This window comes from Brachypodium distachyon, chromosome 2 (genome assembly GCF_000005505.3).
Source record: "Brachypodium distachyon strain Bd21 chromosome 2, Brachypodium_distachyon_v3.0, whole genome shotgun sequence".
Lineage (NCBI taxonomy): Eukaryota > Viridiplantae > Streptophyta > Magnoliopsida > Poales > Poaceae > Brachypodium > Brachypodium distachyon.
Window position 1 is genome coordinate 4457589 of NC_016132.3, and position 13960 is coordinate 4471548.

Genomic DNA, 13960 nt, shown 5'->3' on the forward strand with positions numbered 1-13960 from the left:
TGTCGGTGCTCCGTGGTCGACAGGACACCCAAAGGCACACATCAACGACGTATATACGCTTCTAGAAGGATCGATCGCCCAGCAGCTGGTAGATCCGCAGCCATACGTTGCCAGTCGCCTCCTCCTGTCGCTGTATACGTACGTAGACGTAGCCTCAGCAGCGACATTTAAACTGTAGACCGGAAGTCCGTACGCCGGAATTGGTAAACCGGTACTGCAAACAGTTTGGAACACAAAATAGGATGGCATCCAATGCGTTTTTACACGCTGAGTCTTCAGTCCTACAGTACACTGTGTGATTTCGTTATTTAAATCGGGAGCTATGCTCCTCTCTGAAAAAAAAAAGTCCTCAGTCCTGGAGAGTGTAGAATCGAATGTATTTTACAGACCTATTACGCTTGCAACGCAAGCTGGAGTATATATCAAGGGACGGGAGTCGTCTTAGTCAGCACAAGAACATGTACGTAGCAATGCCGGGGCTCTGCATGCGTGCCAACGCGCAGAGAGGCCGGAACGTGCGTACGAACTTTCTGAAAGAAGACTAGCTTACTGATACACGCATATAACATTCATACTATATTATATGTAGGATCTGTGGAATTCCGGCGTGTTTCCGGCGCAGTGCGCCGTTCAATTCGTTCAGCCAGCGCGGTCCTTAATTTCTTTGTCTCCTTGTGTTGAATCGAGGGTATCAATAGGCAGGCGATCGAGCCTGGCCGTCACCCGGAGGCGCCCTTCATATCGAGCAGGAGTCCACCCGGCCGGAAGCTATGCATGGTTGTTATTACGAGCTGGCCGTAGCTGTAGATAGTTTCCGAACCAGCGGAGAACTTTCTGATAAGGACCCGGCTCGCTCGTTCGTTGCTCCCTCTCTGTCGGAAATCGGGAATTAATGTACAGTCGTACTACTCCTACTCAGCTAGCCAGCAGTCAAAGTACACTCGTCAAACGTATCAACGGCAATAAAACGGAGCATCCAATATACTATATCAGTGCTGTCGACTGTCCGATTTTATCCCCATTGCCATTTCTGGGCCGTTCAAACCGACACCCTTAATCATTTCCTGTGCGGGCCGTCCGATTCTACGTCAATGGAACCACTCGTCGTCCAATCTTGCTCGCAAAGTGGCGCACGTTTTAGTTGTTTTGGCACAGACATAGAAGGCTTGCTTGGCAGCTATGCGTTTTTTTGGGTACGGCCATAAATCAGGTTTTTTCAATACTACGGAGTACTCTCTCGTTTGAACTAAAACCACGACAAGAATTATGTGACGGATGCAGTGGCAGAGCCAGATGGGTGGCCGGGTGAGGCCCGGCCCACCCTAACAATTTGGTTTTATAGTATATATACTTATTAATGATGATAAAAAGCCCAAAAAATCCATAAAAAAGCCCCAAAAGGCCAGTTGCCCTACCCTAAATCAATATTCCAACTCTGCCGCTGGACGGATGGAGTAGAAGATAACGGAACAAACTTTACCTATACCACGCACAGTGTGTCACACACTTGCCTACAAACTAGGGAGGGAAGGGGGGTCAGTCAAAACACCAGAGTGGTTAAATGATTACGGAAGGCTCAGAGGTCTGCCAAAACCTCAAACAAATTGAAAATGGCCAGCAAACAAGCGTGAACAACCTCCAAAATTAAATTAAAGTCACCATTGTCGCCTTGCTATTTCTTTTTGACAATTGGAGCATATAATAGACAAATTGCATTGAGGGATGCACATGGCCTCAAGGTCCACAAAATACCCAACCATTACGAGCGAAGAAAACAACACAAAAAAGGATTACAAAGTAGCTATCAAACACGCAAGCTGCGATGCCATCCATGCAGGGTAAACAATTCTTGATCCTTTGGCCACAAAAGAGTAGACCAAGTACGAAGCCATTACTACGCCAACGGGTACATTTTCTGCCGATGGAAGGCATCAAACCTGGAATTTTTTTTTAATCTTCCAAGTACGGTGTTTAATCTCTGGCGGGATAGGAGTACAACCACTTCATTAACCACGCCGAAGCCAAGCCAGAGGTTTGTTCTATGTTTGTGGATATATTTTAGTCCATGTTATGCGATGTGAGCTAACCAGGTTATTTTAATATACAATTTAAGCACATTATGCAACCAATGTGAACACGAACCCTTCTCACATGCGACGTACAAGTATATTCAACTAAGTGATAGAGACCCACCGAAAGATATATAAATGCAAATTATGCATGTATGCCCTAGTGTCTCGTTAATTTGGTCTAATGTTGGATGCCATATATATTGCAATTTTTAATCCATAAGTATGAAGTTTCTTTTTTTTTCCTGGACAAGCCAGATCGACATGCATGGTCGTCATATGTTTTGATCAAAATTTGCGGCTTTGCATGCTATGGTTGCACGCAGTGTCTCCTTGCGCGTTGCTTTAGTTGAGTGGACGCCAAAACTAACCGCACGTGATTATTTAAGAGCAAGCTTCAACTTGCACGAGGGCGAGATGTGTTCCGAACTTCCGATGGAAGCTGCATTTCATTGTACAATATTTTGCTCACTCAAATACTCAATGCTTTGAAATTTGCGTTTTCTGGCATAAACTTTCAGAAACTGAATCAATCTCCCCTGCGATGGAGTTTAAAATTTTCCCATGATAACTCGATTGCAAAACAATGTCAACCAACACTCTCATTAGTACATATGGTTATGTAAAAATCATGTTTAATTAGGTGTTCTGATGAGAGCGGCAATTCTACTGGCTCCGTCATGTACAGTGCAGGTAGAGGCTACCACGTGGCGCTGGGCCGGGCCCACCTCATTGATATGTTTCATTGGAATATCTTCGATGGTATATGATGTGTGAATGATATTTTTCATGGGTTAATTGGATCTATGCCACTCTCTATTACATTAGTTGGAGATATGCCATTAAAAAAACTTGACTTGGAGAAATGCCGTTCTAACTTTCTTGTACCTCTATCAATGCCATTTTGTCCAATCCCAACACGTATATTGTCTAAATACATATAGACATCCCAATCCCAAGTCAAACAGTTCTATTCTTCTTATCTCCACGCGCTCCTCATATCACGTCCCCAATTGTACTGCTGAACGTATACTATCTAAATACGTATATACATAGGCATAGAATTTTTTGAACCTTTATGGTGCCTGGAAGACTCGAACGTACCGTTGAACGTTGTAAATAGGGGTATTATGGTAAATACTGATGTACATGCTGAAATACACGTATTTTATGAATAGTTATTGGTCTTAAGTGGATAGAATGACATTGATAGAGGAATAACAAAGTTAGAGTGGCATTTTTCCAAGTCAAGTTTTTGTAATGGCATATCTCCAACCGATGAAATATACAGTGGCGTAGATCAAATTAACCCATTTTTCATTGGCATATGGTATATATGCCATGTGGCAGTTCGTAGTAGGTTGCATGGCACCGATAGGTACCGGAGCCGTTAATAATGACTTTCGCGTGTTTTGAGTCCCACATTTTATCTGCAAATGCACGTTTTAGATCTGATTTTTTTCTAGAATACTCACATGTAGATAGTTTGCAAGTTTGCACCAAATACGTTGGCTACTAAAAATTTGGTTACCAAAATAATGGTCAAGATTTTGGTTCGCGACGAGTTGAAACTTCGGCAAAATAAAAAACAATAGAATTAGCAAAATAGCATTGTCATGCCAAAAAGTTGACAACCATCCAAACAAACAACTTTTTTTTTGTCGTGACCAAAAGCCTGGCTTAGTGCATTTGGGAAGCAATCCAAATACACCCAACTCTTTCTAACAGATAGAGGGATAAAAGCATTGAACTGCATACATTTGACGAGTAATCTTTTACATGCGGTAGAAATCTACATGCAAAACGAACTTTTTCTAGCGCTTCCCAAAAGTTAATGGAATTCTGTCAAAGCTTCCTCCAAAACTTGAAAATGGGAACACACGTCGATCCCACTCATTAACTCTCATGTTCTTTTTTTTTTCTAAAAGGACGGTCAAAATCTCTCGGTCTCTACATTAATTCTCGGATGCACATTACAAAAGATGGTACGCAAATACACAGCCCTGCTAAAACACCAATTTACAAGCTAAGTACATGGAGTGTTCCAAAACAACGCCTTTAAGGAGATCGTACACATCCATTAACTCTCATACTCACTGTACGTCGTCTTTGTAATAGCACGAAACAAAACTCAAGGTCTTAATCAAAAGAGGTACTCCCTACGTCTAACAAAAGATGTCTCAAGTTTGTCAAAATTTAGATGTATTTAGACATGACTTAGTGTATAATGGATTCAAATTTAGTCAAAGTTGATGCATCCTTTGTTGGACGGAGGGAGTATACATATAGAAAAGGAAGCCCGCTTCAAATTTAAATTTATTTTCCCCTAAACTATATCCAATCCTAAAGTTACAGACCCGTCCAAAAGGTATTCAAAAGTAAAGGTTCCATGCGATCTTAAAGCCTGGGTGGACCGATCCACGACAAGTCGACAACGCCCCAAAGCTGTCAAATTCGGCCAACCAAATTAATGGACCGTGGACTCAACCCCAAAATCTTCTCCCCGGGTTAATTTTAATTTCTCCTGACTGATCTCTCGCGCCATCATCAGCTACAGCTAGGCTAGTGTCCAGCCAGTGGCAGCTAATAGCAGCAACGGCGTAACGGCACCGTGGCACGTGCCACCGACGACCGAGATCGATCGACCCATCTCCTGATCTCGACTTCCTCGATGCCTCCCATGTCACAAATCACAATCACGACGAACGGGCCAGTCGCCATCTACCGGTTCCAATGCTCTTGCCGGCTATGCATCTATATATACGGGCACTCAATCTCGCACCCAGCACAAAGAACTCCAAACACACACTGGCTGATAGGTATCTGCACGCGCGCGCGTACGTGTGGTATTCCACTACGAATCTATCCCTGATCTAAAGGTTTCCACTCAGGATCTATATCCTGATCTAGCTAAAGTTCTAAACTAGCTTAGACTAGCCACACCAGTATATGCATGGTGCCTATATATATCAACTCTTGATTAAGACAAGACAATCGACGCTACGACGCCACGCCAATAGACGCAGATTAATTCATCGATCGTCTGGGCGCCATGGATAGCAGCAGCTGGATCAATGCCTATGGCAACAGCACCACCGGCAATAGCGGCTTCATGTGCGGCTACGCTGCAGGGCTGCAGTGCAGGGATGGGGATGAGCAGCAGCAGCAGCACGACCTGCTCGTCACATCCCAGATGCAGCACCACCTCAACCAGGCAAGAATCTTCGAACCCTTTTATTCGCACGAACGTGCCTGTGAATCAATCGATCTCATGATCAAGTTTCTTGCGAATTCAGGATTGATTTTGGTATATCTCCATACGTGCAGATCAGCATGGAGATGAGCATGGACGACGAGTCAGCTCTGTACAACGCCCCTTCCGGCGACGGTGCCGCCTTGGGCGTGCAGCATGCCGTCGACTTCTTCCTCCCTTCGCACCACGCCGCCAGCAGCGTTCTCCACACCTCGTCATCCACCTCCTCCTCGTTCCGATCTGCCTCGATCTCCTGCAGCCCGGAGAACTCCTCGGCGCAGGTGCTCACGGCTCCAACGACCGGATGCCTGCAGTTCCCGGAGGTCTCATCAAACGTGCCATTAATGGTGCTCCCTTACGACGACCACCAGCACCACTACGTCAATTTCGACTTCCACGACGATACTGTGGCGGCAATCGCGGCGCCCGGTGGGAATGCGATGTCGACGACGCCGAGCGCGTTCAAGCGCTACGCGCGGCACCTCGGCCCCAGGCATAGGAGGCCGAAGCCGGCGTGCGGGCAGAGGATGTTCAAGACGGCCATTTCGGTCCTGACCAAGATGCACACGGGCATGAGGCATCAGTCCTACTACTACCAGCAGGCAGCGGCGGCCGAGCCGCTGCAGCCGTCAGGGAACCAGCTGCAGCACATGATCTCCGAGCGCAAGCGCCGGGAGAAGCTCAACGACAGCTTCCACGCTCTCAAGACCGTCCTCCCTCCTGGCTCAAAGGTATAGGTCATCACATCATGCATTTATACGCATATGCATAATTCTTCAAATCAAATTTGTACCAAGTTCTTTGAGTAATGATGCTTAATTTGCGTGCCTCTTCTGGCAGAAAGACAAGACATCGATACTAATCACGGCGAGGGAGTACGTGAACTCTCTCAAGTCCAAGGTCTGCGAGCTCGAGGAGAAGAACCAGGTGCTCCAGGCGCAGCTAGCCCAGCGGGCCAACAGCGACAACACCGGAGAAGACGCAGAGACCAAGGCCGGCGAGAAGGTCGAGATCGAGATAACGAGAGACGACTCTACGGCGGATCAGGAAGACCAGGTTTGCACGGTGAAGATCGCAGTGATCAGGTCGGAGTGCAGCGGCAACATGACGAACGTGGTGCTCGGGACTCTGCAGCGCCTGAAAGACGAGGTGGGTGAAGATGTCACCCTGGTGGCGATGAGCAGCAGCGACGTCGACGGCGGAGGCGAGGCTCCCCGAGCAAGCCTGACGATGCAGCTCAAGGTAATAACAGTACCCATAATATTACGAGTCACGGTATCATTAGCTAGGTTTTGATCGCATGCTAACCTAGATAGCAGCACAGTACTGTCATAAGCTTAGCAGGTGAAGCACAGTACTGCCATAAGCTTAGCATGTGTGAACACACATACGCACGTGTCGCAATCGAAGAGCCTAAGCATGACGTGCGTGCACGTATAAATGAGATCTACTCCGTAGTAAGCTAGGCTAGATCGAATTGTGTGTACCAGGTTACATGAGAATTGTCAAACGAATCTTTTCGATTGACCAAACAGAACGCACACACTGATGATTGATCACATTAATTCGTAGCACCATCAATTAAGTTCGTCGACTAGCGAGACTTCCTACGATCAAAGTCAAACCCATGATGTCACACCCAGATGACAAATTCCCCGGACGTACCAGCCGGACACAGTTGGTCACAGCGATATATCAGGCCACGTACAGTAGACGAGAGATGAGCCAATAACGTACGGATGGATGGGGAATGCGAGGACTTGCAGAGATAAGTGACGACGATTATATGATTGCGACGACTGTTATGCATGCTCTTGATTCCGTTATTATTTTGTGCTACTCCGTAGAGTACTATACATCGCTGACGACGTTTATTCTTGTGTGATATTCTCAGTCAGCGTCGGGCGCCAAGTGGGGGGAGGCGGCGGTGAGGGAAGCCGTGGCGAAGGCCGTCGCCGATGCGCTGCCGGTCAGCCGGTCGCAGTCAACAGAGACGATGACCGCCCCGCGCCGTGGCGAGACCGGCCGGTCTCGGGTTTCGGCATTAGCCAAGTGATTATGCTGCATACTACTCCTGTACGCTGCTTCGCCGAGGCTTCATGCATGCCAATGAAAGCCCGTGATCAGCTCGATCGTTTGAGTCGTGGTCCACGCCTCAGGAGACCGCCGCTAGCTTAGCTTAGCTATAGGCACAAGCCCACCCACCCACTGACGGCGCAGTTTGGTGTGGTGAGAAGAACAAAAGGTGGAGTACTCCAGTAGAATGGTAGAACGAGATGTAGGAAAAGGGATACTGTGGACTCATGCGCGATCATGTATATATACACATCTTTTTGTGGATCCTCGAAACTGTGTGGACCGAGTGCCGGACACGTAAGGGCGGTCAATTTTGTTGACACAAATTTTGGAAGTCTAGGCACGAAGTCCTGAAACCGTACATGTGATGTGATCAGTATGACACCATGTCGCCCTTCGAGGGGGGACAATTCATACGAGTTTTACCCTGCGTCCTACCCGACCGGTGAGAGACTGACAAGACGAATGATCGGCGTACAATGTGGTAAAAGATCTCGTCATGTTGAACACGCGATCCAAGCAAGGAAAGATGCACAGCGATTAGTAGCCATACTTATGTAACGTACGTACGACCGGTTTCATTTGGTTAGGGAGGACTTACTGTACGTCCATGTAATTTTACCAACAGTGTACATTATTTTGATTTGGCAAATGGCGCGCTGTACTTTACTTGTACTCCTACGTATTTCCTAATAGTGCAGAGTGGTTAAATGAATGAGATGTATATATACTCCTATCTTGTGCGTGTACGATATCGATGTTTAAAAGAATATAACTGTCAATGAAGAATACCTTCTCTGAAATCAATCAGTCAAAGCCACATCTAATTCGTGTTGCTCGACGATCTGACTCCATAAGGCTGCAATTATACTCTGGGTGCAAAAAGAAAACTGAAATTAGTTCCCCACACACACAAAAAAAATGAAATTCGTTGGCAAGGAAAAATTAGTAATCTTACATGTTTGGTTTCAGGGATCACATTCATCATCGTGGTTGCTCCATCACAACGACACCTTAAATTTGGTTGGAAGGACAACGTACGTGGTGATGGGCCAGTAGTCCGCTCTTTTCCTCGACATAGATATATATGATCGTATATATGTTGCTGCCTGATTGGCTATGAGCCACCTGATTCTCAAATCAATTAAACAGTCCACTTCTCTTTTTACAACAAAAAAACTAGGAAAAGTGAGAATAATTCAAAAGAGGACAAATTGCTCGAGGGACCCTTGGATTACAGGATTTCTTCGAAGGAATTAATGTCTACACATTTTGGATATGAAATTCCTTTTGGTAATTGAATTGAAACGAAATGGCTTTGATTTCTCTAGAATCCAATAAGTAATGTCACTCTAATCATGTTTACATGCCAAGTCAAACTATATAAATATTTGAGGTGACATGGTGTTCCTGCTCATGTTGGAGGATTAAGAAAGCATTTGATATGAGTTTTACAGTGTATTTCTACAGTTGAAACTACCCTATGTAGGAAACAAAAATAGGATAAAACTTCTGCAAAATTTCTATCAGTATCTTGCAACCCAATGTTGCCTTTAAACTCAAAAACAGTAACTTAATATAATATTATTAGGCAATGTGGGGAGCACGCCAATATGAGAGCGTGGTATCGTATGTACAACGGTTACACCTAAACGTCCAAGGGCAATATATATCCACCTGATAAGATCTAGGATTGGGATTCCATTTATTCTAAGATACACTCGTCAAAATAATTTAGATGATGTGAACCAGCATGGTGCTTTCCCTCAGAGGGCAGCCCCATATTGTTTATGATACACTATAATGGAGTAGAAGAGTACAAGAGAAGACACATACTAATGTAGAATATCACGAGAGAATTTCTAGTGCTATAAGCCAACCTCCCATTTGAGACACATACAATATATTTTGTGTACTATCTACTATATATAATACCCTACACATTCAGGCACCAACCACAACACAATCAGGCACCACCTTTGCTACCTTTAACACCCACAATTCATTTTCTTAAAAAAAAACTGTGCAAAGGATCATAAAAAGTTAAGAAGAATGCTGAAAAAGCTCAGGAGTGCGTGCATCTGGCGTTGCGTCAGCAAAACAGACAATTGAGCAAAATCATATATTTTAGTGTGTGGTTGGCAAGAGTAGTACACATGTAATATATTATGCATGTCCCTGATTTGAGTTATGTACCAATCATTGATTCCAAACTAAAAGATTATAAAATTCAAAGGGTGGATAGATATCATATAGGAAGAAATTTTTAATCGAATGATGTCAGCAACCAGGGCCTGCTGCCCACCAGATGCACGTAGTTTTCGCTTCTATGTACTACAAAACAAGAGATACTTTGGTGTATGACTAAATCTCTCTTCAGCAATACTTTTTAATGGATAAGATAAGAGGTATTTTTCCACATTCACATAAATAATTTTAAGCAAAGTCTTACCGTCCATGTCAAGGTTTTAATGGAGCACGTCATTAGACCATTGTTTCAAATTCCAATAATTTAATTGCATTGCTTCTAGAACAATGTAATTTCAGCATCTTCTGCCTTATGCAAGGTAGTAAGCAATCATGTAGCGATTCAGTGATTTTTCCATGCAAAACATCATCCATTACGGCATGAGATAATTTTTTTATCGAGATAGCAGGGTCTAACACCGATTTTTTCACAAGATTCATTGATGCTGTGAAAAGTAAAAAGTTTTCTGTAAATATAACACTACAACTGCAAGTTGGTACTATATTTTTCAGGAAAAAAAGGAAAGTCTTAGAGCACAGTATTTCTTGCCTTCCTAGTTAAGATATGCATCATGAGAGCACGTGATAAGACCTCTATCTTAACGTCTATACACAGCAACATATACAGTGTTGACTTTCTTAGTAACGTAGTTCTCTCAACTCCCAGTGACAAAAAATTAAAAGTAGAACTGAATAAGAACTTACCTGTGAACCATCTCGGTTCAGAGAATTTTGGCAGGGCCGGTGAATTAATTACCAATTAATCAGTTAAAGAAAAATCAAACCCTAATCCCCTCCCTGCACTGAGAGTGTCTGCCACTCCGCAGCCTGCAAGAACTGACCACAAGTCAGCAAGAGCAACAACGTTGACAAGGACAGGGGAACAATCAAAGCAAGTGCATGCATACCTGGGAAATCTTGCATTAATTCTCTGGTTTGTGGAAACTACTGTTCTCCCTGCACGCAAAGGGGATGGGCAATTTGGGCAGGCTTGACCATGACTTCTCTTACGAATTAATGTTGACCTGTTAGCTATCCACATCGAATGGAAGTGGAAGCTGATCTCCTTTCTTGAAAGTAACAGTGCATAAATGCCTGTTTACTTACGCGGGTAGTAGACGCAATATAACAAGTTAACTGCAATCCAAAGAATGAGTGTAAATGTCAACACGCGTCCCTAGCTTAACTACTTGGATGGCAGCTACTACGAAGATCTCTCGTATCCAAACTCCACGCAACTGAAGTCCCACAAAAGATAGGCAGGGTGTTGCTTACCGAGAATAGTAAGCAAGCCATGGTCCTCACGTTTTACTCTTGCAAAGATTATTATTTACTAGTACCTCTTCTCTGGCTTATGATCATTTCTTTCACAGCTCTTTTCAGTCAACATAAGACTAGACTAGGTTACATACATCCATAGGAAGACAATTCAACGTGACTTGACAATTCTTTGGTTGTGGAAGTTCTTTTTACACTAGCTTAGTAAAGTAATAGTATTAAGCCAGTGGAGTGATCATTTTCTACACCGTGCCTTTTCAATTATGATAAAAGTACACAGATCAGTTTAGTGGAAATGAAATTGGGCTAGAGCGGGGAAGCCCTCTATTGGGACAAATCATTAGCAAGCTCCTGACTTGTCAAAGTTAAGGAGGAAATGAGACAAGGAAGTCGTATCCTGACCATCATAATACCATATATATACTGCAGTTTTCCATAGCCTAGTTGCCATCAGATTGAATAGACGAGGAAAAGTAAGCAGTAACCGAAAACCATGGAAAGAAACAATCCTAGCAGGACAATAAAGCTTTAAAAGTGAAAGAAAACTACTCCTACATGCCTTCCCCTCTCCCATCCTGAAGAAAGAAGGAAACGGGCAAGCTAGCTTTTGGAATTCAGTTAATCAGTCGTGCACTAGTCAATTATAACACATCTAATACAAGCAAAAGAATAAACCGAATAGGTGAGGAGCTTGCTAAATCACCAGGTTAGCCCAGAAAGCATATTCCAGTCATGATAGGCCCATATCAGCAAAACATGTTTCACTACTATGTTTCTCAATCTTCTATTTTTCGGTGACTAGCTAACTACCCATGCTTGGCTGCACACAGGAATTATACTATCTTGAGTAGTCAACCCATGCTGTCAGGCCCAGCCTGATCCGTCCTTGGCTACGTGCTCCAATTAGTTCCTCCAAAGCATGAAGTCCCGCCTATGTGTCTTTCTCGTTCTGCGTCTATGCACCAAGCCCATGGTTCCGCAAACTGAGCTTGTTTTGTCATGCTAAATTTTCTTAGGGCTCTTTATTGTATACGTATAACTTAGCTTGCCTTTTTTTTGTTACAGATTTTTTTTATAAATGAAAGTGAAGGTGGGGCTTGTGACATTACCACAATCATCATCAACAACTCTCATTATATAATTAAAATAGTATTAAAGATAAAATATTGATAGGCATGTGGCACTTAGACAAAAACGTAAAAGGAATAAATTCAGTAAATGGCTTCCAACATTGGTTGCAAAACAGCAACTAGTTCCTAACAAGTCATCCAAATGACTTCTTGCTGATTACACAACTCAGGTGTAACTTACTCCAGTTCCAATACAAGATCTGGATATTTTCTTCTTGTCACTATCACCAAGGATCATATTAATTGAGTATCACAAGTAACATGTGTAGATAATGATTTACTAAAGAAGAAAAATGCCTGCTTACGCTGCTTGCGACCTTAAGCAACCACCATCCTTTGTCAATAAGTCCCCAATGTCATGGCTCTGAATCAGGACAGAAATTTGAGCACTATTGTACTATATTCAATTTAATTATTAGCATGTCATATGGGCTTGTTGTCAGCGAATATTACTTTCAGCAGAAATATCACAATTGAACTACTATCAAAGGAGTGTTTGTCAGAAACGATAAGAGTACACAAAATGATATAAATCTAGTCAAAGCAGTAAAATGACATTCAAAAGTCTAGTTAACAATAAGGGTAATGAAGTCATGCAAAAGGGTGAGACAGATAATTGAACATCATTAAATTATATCAGCATGTAAAATTGCTTAACCAAGATATGGCAGAAACATCCACCATGATTCACAACAACCTACATGAAAATGTAGCAGGCCACGTTGACCAAACAAATTTAAGTACTACCTTAATGTTAATTTTGGCTCTAAAACTGACTAGGGCCTTGTTAGGAGCCCTAAAAGTCTGACCACAAGGACATGTGCACAAAAAGAAAATCAAGATCCTCTGCGGCAGGAGATTATCTCCAGCTGGCACATAGAAAAGGCACTGTTTGTTCATGTGGCATTGGTTTAAATTGGTGAAATCAATATCCATATGGAGTGATTTATGCAAGCGTTACACCTCAACTACCAATGGGACATACTACTTGCAAATAAAGGACCAAAATTAGTGTCATGTGTCAGAATACTACTGACTTTAGCTCATCATAATATAGATGGGCAACTATCACTACACTTATAAAAGACCCAATTGGTGGCGGCGGTCCGTCACACCTTTAGGCTCACCACTTCTTGTTGATTCGGCACAAATGAGAACAAATATGGACTAGAAGATCTAAGATAATAATACAGCATTCTCTTTAATTATGTAGTGCACATATTTTTAGTCCGTAGCAACGCACAGGCACTGTGTCAGTCGTCCATAAAATCCGCAATCGGTTATGTGCGCACCCCATGTGGACAAAGTTTCAAACAGCACATCATCAGAGGGATTCCCATTCTCGCTATCTCTCAATAAGAAAATATTTGGACACACCATTCCGATCGCCAGAGTTACGAGAGAGCGTGATGATTAATTTCCCTCGAGATACTGGACAATCGGGTGAACTGACAGAGTGTACACAAGCATCAATCTAGCATTCTGAATGCCATAGCACGCATCACAAAAATCACCGACGGATTAGAATCTAAAAAGCGCGGCCGCTGCCCACACCCCCCTAAAAAGAGCATGCAAGGAGCGGTGTAACCCATAGCCGTGCAAACAGAACCCTAGCGTGTTCGCGAATGTACCTTGAGCGGAGCCAGCCGGGCGGCGAGTTCACCAGTGCGGGGGGCGCGAGAGAGACCTCTGCGTTGGATAAAAGGAGGAGGGGATCGCCGCGCAGCCGAATGCGGCCGCGATCGATTCCGGGAGACTCCGGCACGCGCGGTGCGCCATGGCTCCCGCAGCCGCCACCGTTGCCGTCGGGGTTTTCAGGGAGCATCCGAGACGTGGGCGCGGGGAGGCGCGCGTGTGGCTCTGTGGGAGTTGTGGGCGACAGGGCGACGCACTCACGGACTGGACGA

At 43.9% G+C, this 13960-nt stretch overlaps 1 protein-coding gene and 1 long non-coding RNA gene across 2 annotated transcripts; one reads left to right on the plus strand and one right to left on the minus strand.

The window, feature by feature from the left end:
- The first annotated feature begins 4873 nt into the window (after positions 1 to 4873).
- LOC100837058 (putative transcription factor bHLH041) lies at positions 4874 to 7824 on the plus strand. The gene is made up of 4 exons (XM_003565410.3): positions 4874 to 5283; positions 5397 to 6053; positions 6163 to 6564; positions 7217 to 7824. The coding sequence occupies exons 1-4, from the start codon at positions 5122 to 5124 to the stop codon at positions 7376 to 7378; spliced, it is 1383 nt and encodes a 460-aa protein (XP_003565458.1). The 5' UTR covers positions 4874 to 5121; the 3' UTR covers positions 7379 to 7824.
- Positions 7825 to 7961: 137 nt separating this feature from the next.
- LOC112270624 lies at positions 7962 to 13915 on the minus strand. The gene is made up of 4 exons (XR_002962939.1): positions 13685 to 13915; positions 10554 to 10782; positions 8357 to 10473; positions 7962 to 8270 (listed from the first exon to the last, which is right to left on the minus strand). It is a non-coding gene; the product is annotated as an uncharacterized LOC112270624 (long non-coding RNA).
- Positions 13916 to 13960: the final 45 nt, after the last annotated feature.

What these genes read in the sequence shown, in the direction of transcription:
- LOC100837058 (XM_003565410.3), top strand. Translation starts at nt 5,122, where the DNA reads ATGGATAGCAGCAGCTGGATCAATGCCTATGGCAACAGCACCACCGGC. An exon ending in TCCTCCCTCCTGGCTCAAAG is followed by an intron (nt 6,054 to 6,162) that starts GTATAGGTCATC and finishes CTCTTCTGGCAG; the next exon opens with AAAGACAAGACATCGATACT. An exon ending in GCCTGACGATGCAGCTCAAG is followed by an intron (nt 6,565 to 7,216) that starts GTAATAACAGTA and finishes TGATATTCTCAG; the next exon opens with TCAGCGTCGGGCGCCAAGTG.